Genomic DNA, 25,360 nt, shown 5'->3' with positions numbered 1-25,360 from the left:
ATGAATGATTTAACAACAAATATCAATCACTTATTTTCTTATTATTCTCTCTTTGTGTGCTTAACAGGGTGAACCAGGTTCATATGGTCTTCCAGGTCGAATTGGTGATAATGGCAGACCAGTAAATGAATCCTAATCTGTGATATGTAATTATAGTACAGAAGCATTAAGTTATAAGCCTGTTTTCTATTTTAATATTTTTATCTTCATTTTCAGGGCCCTAATGGCAGAAGAGGCTCAGCGGGTCCACTGGTACAGTATTGTAGAAATAATATTTAGGCCACTTCAAAAGTTATACCAAATTACTTTTTTTGCTTGTGAATTCAGGGTCCCAGAGGGCCTCTAGGAGCACCAGGACTTCCAGAACTCCCTGGGGCCACAGGTCCACTGGTAATGTACAAATTGATCCTATTTCTCTTTTTTAAATCTATCAATAAATACAAGGTGGACCCCATAATGACAATCCAAAAAAAAACAAAAAACATGTAGAGCTGTAGCTGATTTGTTTGCCAGTTTGTTAACAGTGAGAAAAGATGCCATTAAAGATGGCATTAGTGTTTGAGTACTATCAATTATGCAATGTGAAATGTGTTTAACCCCCATTCAAAATGAATTTGATCTCAAATTAGATGTATATAATTTTTTTTTTTTTTTTTGAGTTTGGGATTGAGTCTTTCTTTCTGTTCAGGGTGCTATCGGTCCACCTGGTCCAGTTGGGCAGAAAGGATATATTGGTCTACCTGGACCTCAGGTGCATATTGAAAAACAATGAATTGACCATTTTATTTGGTTACTGTTGGCATTAATATCAAATAAACATCCAGCCGTTGATATTGTGTTAATCTCTTTTACACAGGGATCTCCTGGCTTTTTAGGAAAGCCAGGATTTAAAGGAAGCACTGGGTCCAGGGGACAGAAGGTGAGTGAGCTCATTTAGAATCATCCTCTTCATTTATAAATGTAAGCTTTTTAATACTAAACCTGCTCATCTTGCTTTTGCCTTACAGGGCCAGCCAGGTGATCCTAGAGATAAGGGAGCTCTCGGACCTCCAGGCCTCAGAGGACTGCCGGTTACTTTTTCTTTCTTTTTTATAAGCTACCAAAACTCTGCAATGTTGGGCATTACCCATCATCACTTAACAATTTCAGAAATGCTGTTTTGTTCTTGAATGCAATTTAACAATTTGTCTAATTGTCTTTATTTGATGTAAGACACAAATGACACAGACACAGATTCAAACACTGACTGCAACATTTATTTATTATGACAGGGAAAAGATGGTGCAGATGGCTATGGATTCCCAGGGCCCAAAGGACAGAAGGTAGGTTTATAGAGAATTATGCTAATAATTTGTTCTCAAATATCAAATTTGTGTGATGCCACAATATAAAGTATGGTATTATTTCACTAAAAACAAAATATAGTAAATATATATGTATTTCAATATACTTTCAATATATACTGTATGTAAAAAAGTTTTTTGTTTTTTATATCCTTCCTTTTTTCTAAGGGAGATTCTGGTTTCCAAGGTTATGCTGGACTTCAGGTGAGTTTACATCCAAAACTTAGAAGTACAGTGATTATAATGTGGTTTGTTCATAAAAGAATGACTTGATTGTATAACCATTAATGAGTGAACAATCTTTAATCACTCTCTTTTTGACTTTCAGGGGCGAACAGGGTTTTAAAGGAGCAAATGGAGGTGGTGGTCCTAAAGGCAACAGGGGAAGAGGGGTAAAACATTTTAAAGTTTTTTTTTGTTTTGTTTTTTTTTCTTACTCATTCTATGAACCTTAAGGAGACTTAATTGGTTGTCTGATAACAGGGCAATGCTGGTAGGGCAGGAGCACCTGGAGATCCTGGTAGCGAGGGGGTGTCTGGACACAGAGTATGATTATATTAAAATTATTCACATCATATGATCATGGGAATTTGAAGGGATACCGAATATTGTTTTCTTCACACAGGGCCCAAAAGGTCCACAAGGAACCAGACAGATGTCTGTAAGTTTCTGATTTGTAAAAAAATCTTTTCACTACTGCATAAGTTAACATTTAAAAATGTTATATGTACTTGAAACTGGAAAGAAACTGTAGGATTTTGAAAATAACACTTTAGTTCACATAACGTGCAAAAACGAAGATAATAAAACATTTAAATGGTTATAAAACAAACAAAATATTATCTATATTATTATTATTATTTTATATATAAACTAAAATAATAATTTAAAATAATTGTTTTCTGTTTTAATATATTTTAAAATGTAATTTATTCCTGTGATGGCAAAGATATATTTTTAACAAACATTACTCCAGTCTTCAGTGTCACATGATCCTTCAGAAATCATTCTAATATGCTCATTTGGTGCTGAAAAAAACATTTCTTAATATTATCAATGTTGTAAACATTTGCACTGCTTAATATTTTTGTGGAAACCCTGATGCGGTTTTTTCAGGATTCCAAAAGTGGTAACGTAAATTTAGTACAAATATAGTACAAATATACTATATTTTTACTTCACAATAATCAGAATATAGTAGTGTATAAATGTATATTTATAATATATGTATAAATACAATAAAATAATGCTTAATTTAAAATACATATACATATCTAAATAATATAAATTATTTTGTAGGACTGTCAACTGATCTCATATGTCCGAGACAACTGTGGTAAGAAAACTTTATGATTGTTTATTGTTTTCTTGAAATAGATAATAGCCTTGTAAGTATCATGTTTTTTATTGAAATTTTTATGATTTTTTATTTTTATTTTTTACAGTGTGCTGCAGAGGTTGGTAACATTTTATGGCATATTTGTAATAACACTGAAATGAGAAGCCAAAAATGTAAAATTAATTTTATAAATTAAAATAAAATTGTTTATTATTAAATATGGTCCCTTACTCTTCTCTCACATTTGTCTCTCTAGATAATATAAAATGCCCTGCCTACCCCACTGATCTTGTGATTGCCATGGACATGTCTGAAGATGTGTCTCCTCAAGGCTTTGAATACATGCGTTCTGTAGTCCTCAGACTGCTGGACAATATCAACATTACAGAGAGCAGCTGCCCGACGGGCTCGGGTTGCTGTGGTCTCCTACGGCTCCTACACCAAATACCTGATCCGATTCACCGACTATCACCGCAAGAAGCAGCTTATTGAAGCGGTGAAGAACATCGGCCTGGAAAGCACTTTAAAACGCCGTAACATAGGCGCTGCCATGCGGTTTGTGGGCAGGAATGTCCTAAAGCGTGTGCGAAAGGGCGTCCTGATGAGGAAGATAGCGATCTTCCTCACCGCTGGAGAATCTCAGGATTCAACGTCCCTCACCACAGCCATTCTAGAGTACAAAGCCCTGAACATTAAGCTTGGGGTCATCTCACTAAGGGATGTCCCTAATATTAGAAGAGCTTTTGAGGTAAAGTTACTGTTAGCGTACTTAAATCTGTATTTTACTATTTAAAAGAACATTTTATTACATTTTATTATTTAAAAGAATAGTTCACGCAAAAATTTAAATTCTGTTATCATTTACTCACCTTCATGTTACAAACCTGTGTGACTGACGACTTCTGTGGAACACCAAAGGGGACATTTTAAAGTCAAACTTTTCACTTAAGTTTAAGTTGTTCAACAAAACATATCAGTGAATTGGTTCTTTAAACCGTTCTGAATGCTGACTAAACTTTTACTTTTGGGTGAACTGTCCCTTTAAAGGTGCAGTATGTAAGAATGACAGCTAGTGTTTGAAATGGGTACTGCGGTCTAAATTCGAAATATTGTTCCTCCCTCCTCCTCAGACTCCACGCTCACGCGGGTTGTCAAATTCAAAATTCAAATTCAAAATATTGTTCCTCCCGCCCCCTCCTCCTCAGACTCTCACACGTGTCGTCAGATTAAGGACACGCAACAGGAATGAGCACAACTGACAATGGAAGGCGACAAACCTTATACTGTAAATGATGAGTTGATTTATCTGCGTTTTAATATACCTGTGGTCATAGAGCTTTGTAGATGGATGCCAAAGCTTTTAAGTCGGGTAGAATCTGCGATCTCTGAGCCAGTTTGCTCTGTACTATGCTGTGTTTTCTGCAAACTGGCAACCTGGGCTTTGAAATATTATTGGGTAAACTGTAAGTGGGCAGAATCACATAGACCAAAACAAAAACAGACATTCCAACACGGAATGCACATTTTCAAAGTAGAATGACTGGTTATAGCATTGTTTTTCGGTGAAACAAGTATGTGAATTTAGCATGTTTCCTGAATATTTACAAATGTGTTATAGTGTTTATATGCTTTAGTACAGTCAAAAAAAAATACATACAGAACCTTTCATTAAATCATGATTTGTGTGTCTAACACAAGACGTTTGAATACAAAACAGTCTCTTTTTTTTTTAACCCTGTGTTGAACTATTAATTCTCCTTGTATCATGTTTTATTGTATGCAGGCAGATGAAAACCAGAGTTTTATCTTGACTGTGCTGGGTGGATTGCAAGATAAGACCCAGTTATTTCTCTCCCTCTCTCTCACAACCAGTGTTGGTGAAAAAATAGGAATGTGTCAAATGGGAATAAGAAAATAAGGAAAATAATCCGATAGAGAGTAGATGATTATCTAATTAACAGTATTTTGTGAAATATTATTACAATTGAAAATAACTGTTTTATATTTGAATATATTTTAAAATGTTATTTATTCCTGTGATGGAAAGCTGAATTTTCAGCATTATTACTCAAGTCTTCAGGGTCACATGATCCTTCAGGAACATCGGCCTGGAAAGCACTTTAAAACGCCGTAACATAGGCGCTGCCATGCGGTTTGTGGGCAGGAATGTCCTAAAGCGTGTGCGAAAGGGCGTCCTGATGAGGAAGATAGCGATCTTCCTCACCGCTGGAGAATCTCAGGATTCAACGTCCCTCACCACAGCCATTCTAGAGTACAAAGCCCTGAACATTAAGCTTGGGGTCATCTCACTAAGGGATGTCCCTAATATTAGAAGAGCTTTTGAGGTAAAGTTACTGTTAGCGTACTTAAATCTGTATTTTACTATTTAAAAGAACATTTTATTACATTTTATTATTTAAAAGAATAGTTCACGCAAAAATTTAAATTCTGTTATCATTTACTCACCTTCATGTTACAAACCTGTGTGACTGACGACTTCTGTGGAACACCAAAGGGGACATTTTAAAGTCAAACTTTTCACTTAAGTTTAAGTTGTTCAACAAAACATATCAGTGAATTGGTTCTTTAAACCGTTCTGAATGCTGACTAAACTTTTACTTTTGGGTGAACTGTCCCTTTAAAGGTGCAGTATGTAAGAATGACAGCTAGTGTTTGAAATGGGTACTGCGGTCTAAATTCGAAATATTGTTCCTCCCTCCTCCTCAGACTCCACGCTCACGCGGGTTGTCAAATTCAAAATTCAAATTCAAAATATTGTTCCTCCCGCCCCCTCCTCCTCAGACTCTCACACGTGTCGTCAGATTAAGGACACGCAACAGGAATGAGCACAACTGACAATGGAAGGCGACAAACCTTATACTGTAAATGATGAGTTGATTTATCTGCGTTTTAATATACCTGTGGTCATAGAGCTTTGTAGATGGATGCCAAAGCTTTTAAGTCGGGTAGAATCTGCGATCTCTGAGCCAGTTTGCTCTGTACTATGCTGTGTTTTCTGCAAACTGGCAACCTGGGCTTTGAAATATTATTGGGTAAACTGTAAGTGGGCAGAATCACATAGACCAAAACAAAAACAGACATTCCAACACGGAATGCACATTTTCAAAGTAGAATGACTGGTTATAGCATTGTTTTTCGGTGAAACAAGTATGTGAATTTAGCATGTTTCCTGAATATTTACAAATGTGTTATAGTGTTTATATGCTTTAGTACAGTCAAAAAAAAATACATACAGAACCTTTCATTAAATCATGATTTGTGTGTCTAACACAAGACGTTTGAATACAAAACAGTCTCTTTTTTTTTTAACCCTGTGTTGAACTATTAATTCTCCTTGTATCATGTTTTATTGTATGCAGGCAGATGAAAACCAGAGTTTTATCTTGACTGTGCTGGGTGGATTGCAAGATAAGACCCAGTTATTTCTCTCCCTCTCTCTCACAACCAGTGTTGGTGAAAAAATAGGAATGTGTCAAATGGGAATAAGAAAATAAGGAAAATAATCCGATAGAGAGTAGATGATTATCTAATTAACAGTATTTTGTGAAATATTATTACAATTGAAAATAACTGTTTTATATTTGAATATATTTTAAAATGTTATTTATTCCTGTGATGGAAAGCTGAATTTTCAGCATTATTACTCAAGTCTTCAGGGTCACATGATCCTTCAGAAATCATTCTAATATGCTGATTTGCTGCTGAAGAAATATGATTATGTGGAAAAAATTATTTTGTGGAAAACATGATGATACATTTTTTCAATATTTTCTTGATGAATAAGTTCAGGTTCAGCATTTAAATAATGAAATCTTTTGTAGCATAAATGTCTTTACTGTCCATTTTAATTAATGTAATGCATCCGTGCTAAATAATAGTATTAATTAAAAAAAAACATATTATTTTTGTTTTACATAAAATATTTTTTTCATTGAAATAAAATGGACAGCAAAGGGAAACTTCTTAAATCTCTGAGTTTCTTCTGAGTATAGTGTTTTAAACAGTGTTCATGTTTGCAAAAAAGTCTCAAACTAATATAAACTCAAACATCTCAATTTAATATCTCAAATTAATATGTAAATAAAGTACCATACTCTTAAAGGTAGCTGAAAGCATTTGATAATAATAATAATAATAAAAACTAAAATAAAAGTATTTGCAATGTGTAGAGTGTTCTACACATTGCAAGTACAATGTGGAATGTGTAGTGTTATGAATGATGGGTGTTTGATTTCTGCAGATCTTCCTATGGAGGTCTGTGGCCATAGTTTGTTTGTGATCATATCTGCACTCTTTCTCTTCTAAGATCCCTGCAAACCAGTTAGAGAATGTGAGGGCACCAACCTGGCAACTGCTCCTCAGGAGTTGGACATGGACTTGGCAATGATTATGGACGGCTCCCGAGGCATGCTGGCTGACGAGTACGAGGGTGTGAAGGAAGTGCTCGGTAGTGTGCTCGATCAGATCGTTGTGAGCAGTCAACCCAACAGGGCCAACAGACGTGCGAGAGTGGCCGTCTACCAGCAGAGCTCCACATACAGTGAAGCCCAATCCTGTGTGAAAGTGATATTCGACTTCCAACAGTTCCCAGATCGCAGTCTAATGAAGAGAAGCATCTACCAGGATCTACAGCAAACCGGAGGCTCTTCCCGACTGGGTCTTGCGTTAGAATATGCCATAATGAAGGGTGTCCTCACAGCTTCTGACGGTCGCAAGAACAAGATGGTGCTGGCCATTATTGGCGGGGAGATGACATCTCAGGACAGAACGGCAAAATGCAAGGGTGTTGTTTTCTTTGCCCTGACGGTGGGTGACCACATCAGCACTGCTCAGGTGGAGAAGCTTGCCAGCTAACCCTCAGAACAGCACATCATTCACCTGGACCACTTGAAACATGGAGAACAGGAGTACACACAGCACTTCGTGAGAACGTTCTTTCACATTCTGAGCAGTAAGGAATGCTTCATGACCTTTAATACAGATTTGAGGACTTAAACTTTGGGATAGTTCACCCAGTGAAAATATGCTCACACTGATGACACTCAAAGCACAAAAAAACACCATGAAAGTCACAGAAATGACCACGAGGGTGAATTATCCCTTTAAGGACGGCTTTGCATAGCTTTGTTCATCTTGAAGGACTTGTGTATGTTAATATAGTTTATTTGTGATTGCAGAAAATGTGAACTCCTACCCTCATCGATCATTCCAGAGTCAGTGTAGTAATTTTCATCAAGGTCAGCGTTTGGAATACGAGGCTGCAGAGAGACCTGTATATAGGTATCAACTGACAAAATCTGATCTGTTGTCATTTAATGTGAAATATCTGTTTAGTTTGAGGTCATAGCAGTAACTCTGAACATTGATCACTGTTTATTTATTTAGTTACATAGTAAGGAGGCAGGTGCTTATTTAATAAGCTGCAGGTTAATAAACCTGCAATGGCAGTAAATAAATACTTACATATATTTGTTTATTCATATATACATTTATTTATAGTGAATGTAATTTACATATAATCCATGTTATTTACATAGAAAAGTGCAGGTTAGTAAGATGCAGGTTAAAGGGATAGTTCACCCAAAAATGATAATTCTGTCATTAATTACTCACCCTCATGTTGTTATTTTTGTTTTCTTTGCACACAAAAAGTATTCTCATAGCTTCATAAAATTACAGATGAGCCACTGATGTCACATGGACTATTTTGTCGATGTCCTTACTACCTTTCTGGGCCTTGTACATGGTAGTTCCCTTGTTGTCTATGCAGGGACAGAAAGCTCTCGGATTTCATCAAAAATATCTTAATTTGTGTTTGACATGAGGGTGAGTAATTTATGACAGAATTTTCATTTTTGGATGAACTATTCCTTTAATAAACCTGCAATGAATGAATGAATGGATTAATTAATTGATTAATTTGCATAAAAACATGGCAGGTACTTATATAATAAGATGCAGCTTAAAACCTTAAGTACATTTATTTATATATAAATGTATTTATTTATATAGAAAGGCAGGTGCTTATTAAGATCCAAGTTAATAAAATCTGAAATAAATATATTCGTTTTTTTATTTATATAGAAATTTATTTATAGTGAATGTTATTTATATAAAATATAATTTACATAGGAGGCAGGTGCATATTTAAAACGATGCAGGTTAATAAACCTGCAATAAATAAGTACATGTATTTATTTTATTTACATAAAAAATATCTATTTTCATGTAAAGGAGGCAGCCTCATATTAAGAGGCAGGTTAATAAAAATAAACCATAAATAAATATATATTTTTTTAATATATTTATATAGATTTGTTTATAATTAATATAATTAACATAGAAAGAAGACGCAGGTTATTAAAATAAATCTACGATTTATAAATGTATTTATTTTATTCATATCTATATTTATAATTTTTTGTGTGTGTGTGTGCGTTAAAACACTTTGCGCAAAAGTGGTGCAGCTCTGTGTGAATATCCATTTCAGCCCAGTGTCAAAACAAATGCTATTTCCTAGTGTTCCTGTGCCGTCCACTGCTTACCCAGATGCAGCGGTTAAAGAGGAAATGGAGGAAGAAGGCACTGCAGAGGAGACTAAATACCAGCAGAACTCGGGCCGTGGAGTCTCAGCAGCCGAGTTTCTGATTGACCGCACAGACAGTACTTCCTTACAAATCTCTGCTCAAATCACAGTGCCTCTAGTGCTTAAACATATGCAACAAAAAGGACAGAAACTATACTTCACTTTAAACAAAAGCAGTTTTGTTTAAAAGTTGTTCATTTAAATTACGTAACAGCATCCTCTGCATGGCTTATTAGTAAATAAGTGTTTTGCTTTCAGATCTGTGTCACCTGAACAGTGACCGTGGCACCGTCTGTGGTGGATATGAGCTGCGCTGGTACTATAATGAAGCAGTCGGTGCATGTTTACCCTTCTGGTACGGGGGTTGTGATGGTAATAGTAACCGTTTTAATTCAGAAAAGGAATGCCTTCAGACCTGTGGCAAACAAAGTAAGTCCTTTGTGCAGTGTCTCATAAATCATTGTAAATATGCTTTGCTATTAAAGTACATATAGTTGAATGTAACCTAACCTTGAATATAAGATGCTTAATTGTTTAATTTCTGTCACTAGCAGCACCAAACCAAGTTGCAAAAATAACTCGATTTTATAAGAAAATGTGAACGGAGCTTTTTTTAGTTTAAGCTGGGGTTCCAGCCTGGGCAAACTGACCATCAGCTACTGTAGAATAATTGTTACAAAAATGTATTGTCCCCATTTTGTAATTCGTATATAATAACAAGAGAGATTTCAATTGTATTTTTACAACTGAACTAGAAAATGTCCTCAGCCTGAATAACTGAAAAGTTGCCCAGAACCCCTCTAAATCTAGCCCAACATACCTAAGACCAGCAAAACAGATTAGTCTAGTTTAATGTGTATTTTTGTGTACCCAAAACACAAACCACTGGTTACTACTGTATGTCAAGTCCTGAACAAATTGTAATTCTGTTTGGTGCCTCTAGTGGCATGGAAATGACAAACTGCACCTTTAAGAAATCAAAGATCACAAAAGGTACTTTTCAATATAAAACAACTGCTGAAACATTTTTGTTCTTTATTCAATCTCCAGATCCTGAAGTAATCGTGCAGGCAAAAGAGGAAACGGCGTTAGTGAATGGTGAGAAATTGGCCTCCTTTGTAACTGCTTGTTACAGAGCTTCTCTCTGTAAATACAGTAAAAGGATTTGATATGGCAATATCGCCTGAAGTGTTTCCTCGACCAAACTCTTTCCTGATGTTTCCACTCACAGATGCATGCCTCATGAAACAGGATGTGGGGCCCTGCAGTGACTACGTTTTAAGCTGGCAGTATGACATCCAGCAGAATGAATGCATTCACTTCTGGTTTGGAGGATGTGGAGGAAACAAAAACAGGTTTAACACGCAGGAGGAATGTGAAGCCCTTTGTGTAAGACACATTTAACCAGGATGACTTTCCAAATGATACTTTTGAGCAAAGACTTCCTTCACCCTCATATTTAGCAATCATTCTCTCTGAGCTAGAAAATTATATTTGTGCAGGTTTTACAACTAAAGAAGCACATAATCCCAACACAAAAGCAAATAAGTATAAATTTTTTATATTCATAGTGCTTTTATGATTAGCTAAGTATGGAAGCTTTCCTGTTTCCGCCAAGGGATATAAAAGGTAAATTTGGCTTTTTATCTCAAAATTCATACTTTTTCTTTCACAATTCTTAGGTTATATCTCACAATTATGCATCTTTTCCTCAAAATTCTTAAAAAAAAAAAAACTTGAAATAAAAAGTTACAATTATCTTTCATACTTTTTTCTGTGGAAACAAAAAAACAAATGTGAGATATAAACTCAGAATTGAGTTCTTTCACAATTCTGACTTTACTCAGAATTACAAGTTTATATTTTTGTATTGTAAGTCTGATTTGTGAAATAAAAAGTCACAATTATCTTTTTAGTTTTTTATCACGTGGCAGAAACTTCTCACATTGTGTGTAGATTAAAATGTTAATGTATATGAAGTTTTTCAGTGAAGATGTTCTGAGACAGCACTAGTAATGTGCAATAACATTTTTGATACCGTTTTGATTAAAATGTTTTCAATAATTACACATTTGTTAAAGTCTGTGCATTTTTTAAACTTTAAAAATTGTAAAAAAAAAAAAAAAAAACTGCTTACAATTATCTTTCATACTTTTTTCTGTGGAAACAAAAAAACAAATGTGAGATATAAACTCAGAATTGAGTTCTTTCACAATTCTGACTTTACTCAGAATTACAAGTTTATATTTTTGTATTGTAAGTCTGATTTGTGAAATAAAAAGTCACAATTATCTTTTTAGTTTTTTATCACGTGGCAGAAACTTCTCACATTGTGTGTAGATTAAAATGTTAATGTATATGAAGTTTTTCAGTGAAGATGTTCTGAGACAGCACTAGTAATGTGCAATAACATTTTTGATACCGTTTTGATTAAAATGTTTTCAATAATTACACATTTGTTAAAGTCTGTGCATTTTTTAAACTTTAAAAATGAAAAAAAAAAAAAAAAAAAAACTGCTCACAACCTATTTTACTTATGTAATCTGACATAACAAAAAAAAAATCAAATACATATTTATCATTACATTTATTCAGTAATATCATTAACTATTACACAGTGATTATAATGGAAGTTTCATCCCCATCCATGTCTTGCACTTCGGCCTCGAAACAAAACTACATGGGTTCAGCTGTGCAGAAATAACACTAAGTGTAACTAACTACTGTGTGAAACACTGTTTTACCACACCATGTCCTGTTTTCTGCAGTGTGGTCATATTCTATGACCTTGATATCCACATAAAGCAGTTGCACAGAAAAACAAAAACATACAAAGCAAACTGCACACACACACTGTTGGCTTTCACTGTTTAGTATAGTTACATTTCATTTTTTGAAAATGGATTTGATCCTAAATGACTTCATTATATTAATTGGCATTATATCTAAATTTACAGTGCACTTGATCGGACGTTCATACAAACGGTGTCCCATCTTGGCACAGTGTGTCTCTCACTTCCAGACTTTGACAATGCCATCTCTAGAGGAGGTGACTATAAAGCCCTGGGTGGTCTGGAAAGTCGCAATATCAGTAATAATGTCATGGTGACCCACAGGAAGGGATTCTGGGCCCCGGCGAGGCGTGTCCTCAGTGGATCCGCTCTTCTGTTTACTGTGGATCTCCTGGTGAGGTTGAAGGGAGATGGAAGTGAAGATCAGCTAAATATAAATGTGCAGAAAACAGAAAATCAGATGGAAATGAGCTTCAGACCTGTACTACTTCTGTTCCTTCTATGATCTTGCGGTTGTAGAACACAGAAGGGCAGTGAAGAGAGTCGTTTGCACCGCCTGCAACGATGTATGACCTCTCAGGGTAGGCCAAATCCCAAAACCTGCAGATATCATACAGAACGCAATCTGCACATGCCCTCATAATCTTGGGATGTAAAACTTTTGCACCCAGCTTTATGATATTTACTTGGTTGTGTCCGAATCTGAAGCCAGCTGATTTTGTATAGATGTACCATCTAAAACAAATTCAGCTGAGCTTTGGATATATTTGATGACTTTATGGAGGAAAAAAAGTTGAAAATTGTTCAGGAGTTGAAAAAAAAAATTAACTGATTTACATTAAACTGCACAGGATTGTGGGATATCATAGGTGGCCAAGGATACATATCTGAGGTGTCTTTAAAAAAATCGTAGGCTACGTCCACAGAATAAAATATCTGAAAACACACCATACATGGAATAATAATAAAATAATAAAATAAAATAATTTAATTAATTAATAATAAAATATTTCACATATTAATGTGGACGTAATATTTGTAAACAGATTGGATTCGATCAAGCCTTGATGCCTTCTAACCTGTTAAATCAGCACACCTCAACAGTGATTCGTTTGCTAATTAGCCACACCTGATTCTCATGTCAGATCCAGCTGTAAGTAGGAGAGGGTTGCCATCAGCAGGGCTGCAGTATATCCCATGAACACTATGAGGAGAGGGCTGTGGAGGACAACAGATTCCAGTGTAATGACAGAAGGTACACTACCGGTCAAAAGTTTGGGATCAATAAGACTTGTAATGTTTTTTAAAGATGTCTCTTGCTCATCAAGGCTGCATTTATTTGATAAAAAATACAGAAAAAACAGTAATCTTGCAAAATGTTATTAAAAATATAATATAATGGTTTCTATTTTAATATCCTTTAAAATATTATTTATTTCTGAGATGCAAAGCTGAATTTCCATCAGCCATTACTCCAGTATAAAGTGTCACATGATCCTTAAGAAATCATTCTAATATGCTGATTTATTATTAGAATTATCAATGTTGGCAACAGTTGTGCTGCCAAATATTTTTTGGGAAACTGCGATACTTTTTTCAGGATTCTTCGATGAATAAAAAGTTAAAAAGAACAGCATTTATTCAAAATATAAATCTTTTCTAACAATATAAATCTTTGCTATCACTTCTTAACAATTTAACACAGCCTTACTGAATAAACAGTTTAATTTCTTTCAAAAAAAGAAAGAATACAAATTTACTGACACCAAACTTTTGAACTGTAGTGTATATTGTTAGAAAAGATTTCTATTTTAAATAAATGCTCTTCATCAAAGAATCCTGAAAAAAAGTATCACCAGTTCCAAAAAAAATATTAAGCAGCACAACAGTTTCCAGCACTGATAATAAATCAGCATATTAGAATAATTTCTGAAGGATCATGTGACACTGAAGACTGGAGTAATGATGCTGAAAATTCAGCTTTGCATCACAGGAATAAATTAGATTTTAATGTATATTAAAATAGAAAAACGTTATTTTCCATCATAATAATATTTCACAATATTACATTTTTTCATGTATTTTTGATCAAATAAATGCAGCCTTGATGAGCATAAGAAACTCCTGTAAAAAACATAAACATTAAAAATTGTTCTGATCCCAAACTTTTGACCTAAATCTTTTCTAACAATATAAATCTTTGCTATCACTTCTTAACAATTTAACACAGCCTTACTGAATAAACAGTTTAATTTCTTTCAAAAAAAGAAAGAATACAAATTTACTGACACCAAACTTTTGAACTGTAGTGTATATTGTTAGAAAAGATTTCTATTTTAAATAAATGCTCTTCATCAAAGAATCCTGAAAAAAAGTATCACCAGTTCCAAAAAAAATATTAAGCAGCACAACAGTTTCCAGCACTGATAATAAATCAGCATATTAGAATAATTTCTGAAGGATCATGTGACACTGAAGACTGGAGTAATGATGCTGAAAATTCAGCTTTGCATCACAGGAATAAATTAGATTTTAATGTATATTAAAATAGAAAAACGTTATTTTCCATCATAATAATATTTCACAATATTACATTTTTTCATGTATTTTTGATCAAATAAATGCAGCCTTGATGAGCATAAGAAACTCCTGTAAAAAACATAAAAAATCGTTCTGATCCCAAACTCTTGACCGGTATTGTAGGTCTGATTGAATTTATTCATTATTGTGAACTTGTATTGTGATGCAAAAGTGACAACATACCTGCATCTCTGAAAGCGGAGGGGCAGAGCTAGCCCACAGGGTGAACTTCCTGTCTCCAGTCTCCATGTCCCACATGGACACCTCATTGTTACCTTGGACAGCTGAAGAGAATGAGAAAACCCTTTATGAACATACTCTATTTTATATATTTATAATCTTTTTTTTAATTTTTAAAAAATAAATTAATACTTTTAGAATCAGAATCAGAAAGAGCTTTATTGCCGGCTCGCTTCCCTCGTCTGCGCGTCCTGAAGCGCTTGATCAGCGCAGCAGCTCCACCGACTACAACGTTCAGCAAAACGTCCGAATAAACGAAATCCGGTAGATGATTGTGTGGTGTGTTCTGCCGAATGTTCAGCAGCTCATCCCTGGTAAAACTGATCGTGTTTGAGAAACAAAAAACAGGAAAAACTAACAAAAACAATACAAACACTGGAGAGCCAAACACTGAGGCTGCCGTCTCCGGCGCCATCGCTGTAAGATTTTTATTCTGAAAGGTTACATTAAATTCCTCAAAAGTGACAGTAAAGATGTGTAATTATAAAAAAATTCAACTACTGTTCTTTTAAACTTTCTATTCATCAGAACAACTGTTTTCAACATTGATAATCAGAAATGTTTCTTGAGCATCAAATTAGCATATTAGAAAGGTTTCTTAAGGATCATGTGAGACTGAAGACTGGAGTAATGGCTGCTGAAAATTCAGCTTTCCATCACAGGAATACATTACATTTTAAAATGTTAAAACAGAAAACAGTTATTTTAAACTATAATATTTCAAAATATTGCTGTTCAAATTATAATAATATTTTTTAAATATTATATTTACTGTATTTTTGATCAAATAAATGCAGCCTTGGTAAGCATAAGAGACTTTTCACCTGCAATGACAGAGGACTGGTAGAGTGGATGCATCAGCAGGCGTCTGATTCGAGCTCGGGCTGGGTGGGAGTGGCTGGAAATTGGTAACTGAAACCGCATATCCCAGCATGCCATTGTGCCATTACTTGTGCCTATGTCAGTAGGACATGAAATAAGTCCCAGCTTGAGAGAGCAAACCTAGTTTATCAATCACTATCATAAAACAAGAATTTGCTGAAAACATTCTTCTGTAATTTGGGTTTTGATTGGCACACACTTCCGGTTCACTTGCTTGTACACCACCTACACGATGCACTCTTACCCACACACAGCCAACACTGGTGCATGTCCACAGCAAAGGAAGTGATGAGGCCTAGGCGCAGGTCATGGCGGAGGGCCCAGGCATTACTATTGCTGCGGAGGTCCCAACCCACCAAAAAGCCATTCACAGTGGCATAGGCCAGAACCGTCTGCGCCCCCGAGTTAAAGTGATGTACATCCACCGCACAGCCCTCATCCTTTGGATCCAGGAACCTGGAAGAGACTCAGTGGCTCACTGATCTGACTGCTTGAGTGACACTGACCTGAGTGTGATGGTCTTGATTTACTCATTTGTACCGTTGTATGGAAGCACAGAAATTCGGGATGCTACAAGTAGAGTAAGTAGTTACAGTATATGACCTGCACACACCTGGTCTGACAGGGCTGGACTTTCGGTGATTTGGGTGGCTTGTTTGCCTCAACTGCAAGAAGCTGGATGGAACCATTATCTGATGCGACAGCAAGGTAATGTGACCCCTGACAAAAGGTCAGTGTTTTCACATGGCCTCCAATCCGAGAATACGTAAGCACAGACCTGAAACAATCACATTTTCAATCATCCCAGTTCACATTACAGTAAAACAACAACCTAGACAATTTAGAGACATTATATAGATATTATATACCGTGTGGTGGTCGTCTTGCCCTCCATTTTCTGGCTGTCCCAGATCTTTACAGTTCCATCATTGGAGCATGTAGCAAAGATCGAGTGCTCATCGGAGACTCTGATTCGGTTCACGGCAGATTTGTGCTCGTGGAGATGAGCCACTAGAAGACCTTTTGGATGCCACCCTGCAATGTAACAGCTGTAGTTACCAAAGTGGAAATAACCTGTGTGAGGCACACAAGCTAGAAAAACCTCAATCAACTCATTTAAAGTAGTTCAACCACAGTAAAACCACCCTTTTCAAAAAGCAGTTAGTTACACTAAGCCACTAACAAAAAGTTACTTAATGCAGCAATATCTTTTAAATAACTTCATGATATTCAGAATTTGATCTTAAGCATATTTAGGATATCCTCAATTAGGGTGAAAACATCAAACTTACCATTACCATTCAAAAGTTTGTAATATATTATATTACAGTATATTACAATATAATTTATTTATGTGTGTGTATATATATATGTATATGTGTATATGTGTATATATATATACAGGTGCATCTCAAGAGATTTCACTGTCCTGTAATATATAACTGAGTCAAAAAACAATGAAAACCAGCATTTTCCTATTTTATTATAAAAAAAATATAAAATCCTGCAGAACAATTCAAACTGTTTTTTTTTATCATTTACACAAACCATGAAAGTTACTTTTAGCTTTTAATTACTTTAACTTTTATTTTCCACTTAAAAATTAAAATGCCATTTTAAATGAAAAAAAAAATAGGTCAGCTGCAGATGATTTCTGTACAAGATCTAGCAAGCAGAGGCTAGACAGCCACATAATGTATTAGTGAGGTGACATGTGACCACTGTACCTGGTGGTGGAGGCCTGCTCTCCCATTCTGCGCTCTCCATCATCTGTTTGGCCATGCGCTCTGCACTGCATTGCTCTCTTTTCTGCTGCACCAGCTGCTGTAGCTCTGCCTTGCATGTCGTGATGCGCCGTTGGTATGTGGATGCTCCGGTTACAGACTGTACCACTTGAATAGTAGGGAGTGCTGTGGTTTTCCTGGGCTGCATGGCTCCACCTTCAGGAATCTGCAATGAAGAGCAATGGGGAGCGGTTTAAGATTTTAGTCTTTTATCATTATTATTTAGGAACAACATGCTAATACATTTAATCTGGGAAAATCCAGCACATTCCTGCATGTTTGTGCAAACATGATGGAAAATATCAGATGACTGATATGATTCAAAGCCTTTACAGACTACAAAGCTACAACATGGACAAATGCACACTAAAAAAGGTGTTGATGAAGAAAAGATGATGGAAGAGGCTGAATGGAGAGGGCAGAGAAAGAGCAGGGGAGGGACGATAGCACACTGTCGGCTCAGCGGTCGACCTGGGCTGAGGATGGAACATGAGGGAGGTTAAGAGGCTGTGAGGAACTCTCAGATCGCAGGCGCTCTCCGGCCAGAGTTCCGTTGGGCTCCCCACCACCGCTCGGAACTAGAACATTAGGTACCGTCGAGGGCGTCTGCGCCAAGCTGGGAGGGTCCAGAGAACCAAACATGCTCTTCCACTCTTCATTCAAGTTGGAGTCCTGTTTCGTATGTTTGCGAGCTGCCAGAAGAGAAACAAAATTGACCCATTTTAAAACTGGTTTTGATAGAAAATGCATTTCTGGTTTCTAAAACATTTGATGCTCAGTTAAAGTGTTAACATGCGGACTGACTGACACGTGTAAAAGAAATCAGGCAATTGATTTAGTCAGCACAGTGACATATAGTACTTAAGTAAATTAAAATTAGTTCCAAAAGTGAATATTTTCATAGAACAGAAGCAAACAGAATAAAACTTCTCAAATGCACTAGAACTGCACTAGGGGACTCTACAATATGTTGAGAGCATTAACTCTCAGCAAATAAATCTGGAATATTTTAAACCACCTGTAACTTCATCTATAGCTACAGTTTTACAAGCCCAGCTTCAATTTTTTTTGTCCACACTAGCTCAAAAATTGTGTAAGGACTAATAAAGTATAAAAGTATCTTTATCCATAGGAAAGGGGTCCCTCGCAAAGTGATATCTGATCATCATATTTGGGAGCCCTGCTTCGATGCCACCTTCTGCTTCCTTTGCTACTAGGAAATCGATGAAAATAAAAAATTTACATACACCACCATTTAAATGTTTGGGATCAGCAAAACTTTGAAATGTTTTTGGGAAAAGTCTTACAAAGCCTGCATTTATTTGATTAAAAATACAGTAAAACAGTAATTTTACAATTAAGATATTAACATTTGAAAAAAAATAACACATTTATTATATGAAATAGAAATATTCTGTAACATGTCTTTACTGTCACTTGACAATTTAAATGCATTCTTGCTGAATAAGACAAAAAAAAAAAACTTTTCAATGCTAGTGTATAACTGGGCAATTATGACCTTTTATGACTGAATTAATTTAGTCACCAGCAGCTAGGGCTGCACGATTATGACAAAAATCATAATTGTCAATTATTCCTTTGAAATTGTAATTGCGATTTATTAATTACAATTACCACAATTTACATTGTTTATACCATTGTTTGAAGCAACTGCATGCCATATTTTTATATGAAAATAAACAAACTGAAAACACTCCAACTGAAAAACGTTTATTGCTTTTCTATAGTATTAAGCCTCAAATATAAACTATACATCGGATAGTTTCTTCTTTAAATAAAAAAAATATGAATGGTATTATAATGTGATACTAAAAGTAAAATTGAAACCATGGAAAAACCCTTAAGATAACCTGTAGAAAGAAAAAAACATCTTAAGCACGGAGGATAACATAAGTGGACTTTGAAGTTCAAAGCAAAGTTTGAACGATTATGTATTTTTGGTATCCATAATTGTAAGCGCGATTAGAAATTCGATTAATTGTGCAGCCATACTGAGCACTCTGAAAGTACACTCCTACTGGTTTGTAACAAACTGACTGCAACAAAAAAAGCATTATTAGCCAACATGAGCTGTCGTGCAAAACAAAGTGGATCTATCCACATCACACATCTGCCTGTTAACCTGAGTTAGTCAAAGCGAGTGATTATAACTTCAAATAGAGCTCAGCTGCATGAGACCTAAACAATATACCAGAGGCAGAAGGGATGAAGTCTGTAAACAAATAAAAATAAAATGCATTCATTTCAAATGGTGACCCAATGACACGAGAAGCATAAATATATCCTCAAATAACGGTAAATATGAATACAAAAAGTGTGTCACTCACCTCTCTTGTCTTCAGGCTCCTGCTTAGGCTTGATGAGGTCCACCTGTCGGCCAGTGATGCCCAGTGTACTGAGATCAATGACTCCGCTGTGGGCTCCATCACTCAAGTGGCTCTGGTCTATGATGTTGGCTTTGGCCTTGTTGGACTTGAGCATGAAGTCTTTCAGAGCTAAGAGCTTGTCCTCCTCAGCCTCCGTCATTCCCTGAAGGGAATCACATGATAACAGCTTAACTTGATTATAATTATTTCCTCATTTAAAAATTATTTTGCACAAAGAAATCTGAACTAGCAGCCTTATACATTTGTGAAGACAATAAAACTTAAATAAAATTAAATCAATAGTAATTTTAAAAATAAAAACATGAAACTAACTAATTTTTTTCCTGACCTGTGAAAGAAGTTTCTTAAGCAGCTGGGCAATTGCGGGATCCTCAGGAACAGGGCATTCTGGGATGGAGCCATTGCGCTTTTTTTGGCGGAGTAACAGGTGTCTGAAGAGGCTTCCAATGTCTTTGGAACGCAGTGCATAGTCAAAGATGGAGCGACTTACAGGCTCTTTCAGCACACTGAGCAACACAATCTCCTTATCAATCTGTCCAAAGGCAAAAAGGGTTCAACCAAACCAATATGAAAATTGTCATCATTTACTCACCCTCATGTCCTTCCAAACCTGTATAACTTTCTTTCATTCATGAAATGCAAAAGGAGAATTTTATTCAGAGTAGTTGTGACTAATCACCTGTATAATAGGCTGTGTGATGAAAGGGTTGAGATGGGGCATGAGTTTGCAGTAGACGTCAGCGATGTTTAGGTGCTGAGCGACAACAGTGATGAAACCCACAGCTCCATAGCGGATCCACAGATTGGGGTGGCACAAGAAAGGAGCTGTAGGACAATAACGTTTTAAATAATAAATCATATAGAGCAATTACGAAGCACATTATACAATGGCATACAAAAGTACAGAATTTCTCTCACCAATATCACCGACAAACTCGTAGATGTGAGGTTTCTGCAGTAGCCCCAGCTGACACATGCAAGTGAGAGCATTGAGAGCTTTATAAATGACAAACTCCTCAGCGTCACTCAGGCCTTGCTGCAGAAGAGGCTTCAGGATGGAGGAACTCTGCCAGCCCACATATGCTGCTACACCTGCAGGGAGAAGGAGATTTGGTAACATGTTGCAAGAGACTATCTGATATTATATGAAGTGATGTGACGGCAACCTACCTACTATGCTGTCAAAGAAAGCTCCACGGAGGTGCCAGTCATTCTTGTCGTTGAGGAAGGTGATCATGTGGGAGAGAAGGACATCGTTGGCTTTCTGCCTGCCAAAGAACACGCAGAGGCGCGTGATGCCATTCTCCATCAGTGTCTGTTTGACGATGTTCTCAGGGTCGCTCAGTAAAGTCACCACCTTCTGTTGAACCATCTCATGCAAGGCCTGCAGCTCTTTAGACAAGGGATGGATCATATCCACAGCATTTTAATGACAGCATTAGAATGTTTCCATGCAAGCTGTCTATTAAGTGCATAAAGTGGGATCTTACATTTGGATTTAACTTTCTTTTAAGCGTACTATAAAAGTGAGATTTTATTGAAGGACAAACATTTACCTGAATCATAGTTTTCATTGGGGTGAAGCGTTTCTTCTGTGTCCTCCCCATTGAGGTCTTGTTCGGAGCTCAAATTATTCTCCTGCACCAGCTCCAGAAAACGCAGTGCTGTCTCAGCCAAATGCGCTATGTTCTCTATAATATATAATATAATATAATGTAATGAAATATAATGTTCATATGTTTAGGGTTGATTTTTTTGTTTGTTTGTTTTTGACAAAAAATGTCTTATGATCACCCAGGCTGCACTTTTTTTTTAAATAAAAAATACAGTAAAAACAGTAATATTTTCAAATATTCTTACAATTTAAAACTGCTTTATATTATATTTTAAATTGTAATCTGTAAAAGATTACATTGCAAAATGTAAAAGTGTATTAGCTGTCACGTTTGTGCAATTTAATGCATCCTTACAGAATAAAAGTATGAACTGTCTCTTTAAAAAAATCTTACTGAACCCATACTTTTAAACAGTAATATAATATAATGAATGATATTAAAGTATATAAATATGTTTAAGTCAATATAAAATGGCTTTCACAATCCATTTTACTTCTGTGACTTAAGAAATATCAAAGAATTTCCAATTTAAAAGATTTAATTTCTTTAGTTTTATTTAAAATCAAAGACAGATTGGATTGTGAAAACTATTAACACATATAAAAACAGCAATTTAGATTAGACAATTTAGAAACAATTAATTCATTCATTCATTTTCTAGTACTAGAATACCTGCATAAGCAAGTCTGACAATTGTGGCTTCATCTTGGGCCAAGTGCGCAATCCCAGGTAAAATGTATTCTGGGTAGATACTGACATCATTGCGAGGAACCTCCTTGACCAGTGCCAGAACTTTAGTCAGTGTGCGGACAGCCTCAGCCCTGACCCGCGGCATAGAGTCATTGCAGAAGTGCAGTAAGTAAGGTGTAATCCTGTCAAGCACAATCTCCACATTCAGCCGGCCAGCCAGATGAAGAATCAGCTCCAGCGCTGCCAGCTTGGAGTCGCAGAAACGCAGTGTCTGAAGACAGGATGTGATCACTGACACCAGCACCACCAGCCCTTGCTCCTTGGATGAACTAAGCTCTTGAGATGCCTTCTCCTGTTTTTCAGTCTTCCCCGTCTGCCCGCCACTGCACAGGTTATTGAGGATGTTCTCCAGGTTCTTACGAATCACCAACACCCTCTCGTCAGCAGACTGGAAGGTTTCCTTGGCAAACTGTGCCATATAGGGCTGAAGGAAGGTATAGAAGATTTCTGGGAAAGCTTTGCCTCGCTGCTGCTTTAGATATTCTTCAGCTGTCAGACGCTTTTCCGGTTCTCGCTGCACCATTTGTGCCACCTGCATAGAGTGGATGAAATTATACGGAGTACTACCCAGTATCTAACTAAGAGTACTAACTAGTATCATATTATTTATCAAATGTGTTGTTTATTATATAATGTATCAAATAAATCACACTACCATTCAAAGGATTGGGGTCAGTAAGATTTTTTGAAAGAAATTAATACTTTTATTCAGCAAGGACTCATAAAATTGATCAAAAGTGACAGTAAAGACATTCAAAATGTTACAAAAGATTTCTATTTCTGTTCTTCTGAACTTTGTATTCATCAAAGAATCCCGAAAAATGTCCACAAAAATATTAACCTACACCACTCCTTTCAACATTAATAATAATAATAATAATAATAATAATAATAAATGTTTCTTGGGCACCAAATCTGCATATTAGAATAATTTCTGAAAGATTTTGTGACGCAGAAGACCAGAGCTGCTGCTTGGCTGCTGAAAATTAATCTTTGCCATCATGGGAATAAATTTAATTAAAAAATATAATAAAATAGAAAAGTTTTTTTAAATTGTAATAATATTTCACAATATTACTGCTTTTTACTGTATTTCTGATCAAAGAAAAGCAGTCTCAGTAAGCTTAGGAGAATTCAAAACATTTTCAAGAAACACTTACAAATCCCAAACTTTTGAATGGTAGTGTAAACATTTGTAACAGCTAAATTGAAATAATATACAGTATCAAAAATCTCATAAGAATAGAAAAGCTACCAGCTCTCTAATACTGCGATCTTCAATTTTCATCAGCACTTGTTCGGTTTGGAAATGTCCTTTACGGTAAGCCAGCAGTTGTGAAAGGTCGAAGAGTGGGACACCCTCTGTAAACAACTCTGCAATCACACAACCTATCAAAAGAAAAGAAAAAAAGATCTTTGAAAAATGTCATATTAATGCATCGGCTTTAAGCAAACAGAAAACGAGAGAGAGAGAGAGAGAGAGAGAGAGAGAGAGAGAGAGAGAGACAGACAGACAGACAGATGGTTCTGCAGTTTATTATAAAAATCTGATTTATCTTAAAATAATTACTAATAATTGGAGTAGATACATGTAAAGTTTTGTCATATATTTAGGATAATCATCAAATTCAGTATACAATATTCTTCACATACAGTGTCATGAGACATAAAATGCTGCATCATATCTGTTAGCAATGCTACAAAACATAAAACTCCAAATATTTACATTATTGCAATTTTCGCTCGATATAAGTTGGCAGTTAGCATGACTATGTCACATACATGTGGGCATACATGTACAGCACTGATGTAAAAATAAACGGCTGTTTACCTGATTCTTTTGAGCCCAGCGCGCTGTCAACTAACTGACTGGTTAGCAAGAGTTGTTTCCTCCCACCTTACTCAAAATGACATTCTACATTTTGCCCAAGTTAAAACGAACGTTACTAACAAACTTGTCAAATCATACGAACGATACAACATACAGACATTTACATAAAAGAGCTGCTTCGTTTGTTATGTCCTAGGAGTGAACCAGAGGTGTACGTCTCCATTGGCTGATCTGAGATCTGTTCCTCCGCTCATTAGCGATACGCTATTGGATGAAACGCCTCCCGTCTCTGATCCTAGATCAGCCGGCAAACCGGAAACCGGAAGCTATCATTCGGGATTTTCGGACTTTAGTTGTAGAGTCATTTCAATGCGTCAGAGGTATAAATTCAGCGCTTCCAGTGGATATGGGGAGATCCCTATTTGCGGATGATGGAGCTATATGGAAGAGAGGAAGAAATTGTGAGTTTATAAACAAGAAATTACAAAAGGGAATTAATCAAGTTGAAGAGTGGGAGACAAAACGGGGATTTAAGTTCTCAGTGGGAAAAAACAAAAGTAATGATCTTTACAAATAAAAAGAAGGCGAAAGAATGCAAGGTGGAAATGTATTGAACCACTTTAGAGAAAGTAGAGTGTTTTAGATTCTTGAGAGTATATTTTTCACAAAACTAACATGGAGGGAACATATAAAGTACACAGTGTATAAATGTAAAAAAGTGCTTAATGTAATGAGGTGTCTTGCAGGATTGGAATGGGGAGCAAGTTTTTCAGCTCTGAAATATATTTATATTGCACTAATAAGGTCTAAATTAGATTATGGTTGTACTGTGTATGGGTCAGCAGCAAAATCTGTGTTAAATGAATTGGATGTTGTGCAGGGACGAGCTTTAAGAATATGTTTTGGGGCAATCAGAACTTCCCCAGTGTGTGCACTTCAGGTTGAAGCAGGTGAAATGCCTCTATGGCTACAAAGGAAACAACTGGTAGCCAACTATTGGAGTAATTGAAGAGGGCATGGGGAAAACCATCCAACGAAAAAGGTGCTACAGAATTGTTAGAAGAGGGAGAGGAGGAGAAAGGAAAGTTTTGGCTGGACAGGAGATTTAATAGCAAAAGAAATGGACATATATGACAAAGAATTAGCTAGTACTGTGGTGTGGACTAACAAATCAATCTGGACAATGGA

The 25,360-nt window shown here is 36.0% G+C and overlaps 1 protein-coding gene and 1 pseudogene across 1 annotated transcript; one reads left to right on the top strand and one right to left on the bottom strand.

The window, feature by feature from the left end:
* The window catches only part of LOC107700708 (collagen alpha-6(VI) chain-like), a 31,945-nt pseudogene extending 20,927 nt beyond the window's left edge, over positions 1-11,018 (top strand).
* Positions 11,019-11,818: 800 nt separating this feature from the next.
* Positions 11,819-24,133, bottom strand: LOC107700663 (phosphoinositide 3-kinase regulatory subunit 4-like). Its single transcript, XM_016502400.1, has 19 exons — positions 24,124-24,133; positions 23,597-23,730; positions 22,264-22,873; positions 21,532-21,666; positions 21,146-21,367; positions 20,894-21,067; positions 20,655-20,800; positions 20,304-20,507; positions 19,916-20,117; positions 18,039-18,259; positions 17,511-17,733; positions 16,653-16,818; positions 16,397-16,561; positions 16,028-16,239; positions 15,726-15,857; positions 14,845-14,945; positions 13,211-13,299; positions 12,561-12,681; positions 11,819-12,472 (listed from the first exon to the last, which is right to left on the bottom strand). Exons 1-19 carry the CDS (start codon positions 24,131-24,133, stop codon positions 12,302-12,304), a joined length of 3,438 nt encoding a protein of 1,145 aa, XP_016357886.1. The 3' UTR covers positions 11,819-12,301.
* Between the last annotated feature and the right edge of the window lie 1,227 nt (positions 24,134-25,360).

The sequence above is a fragment of the Sinocyclocheilus anshuiensis genome, unplaced genomic scaffold, assembly GCF_001515605.1.
Source record: "Sinocyclocheilus anshuiensis isolate Anshui unplaced genomic scaffold, SAMN03320099.WGS_v1.1 scaffold782, whole genome shotgun sequence".
NCBI lineage: Eukaryota > Metazoa > Chordata > Actinopteri > Cypriniformes > Cyprinidae > Sinocyclocheilus > Sinocyclocheilus anshuiensis.
Note: the sequence above shows the minus strand (reverse complement) of the source record. Positions and strands in the feature narration are given on the sequence as shown.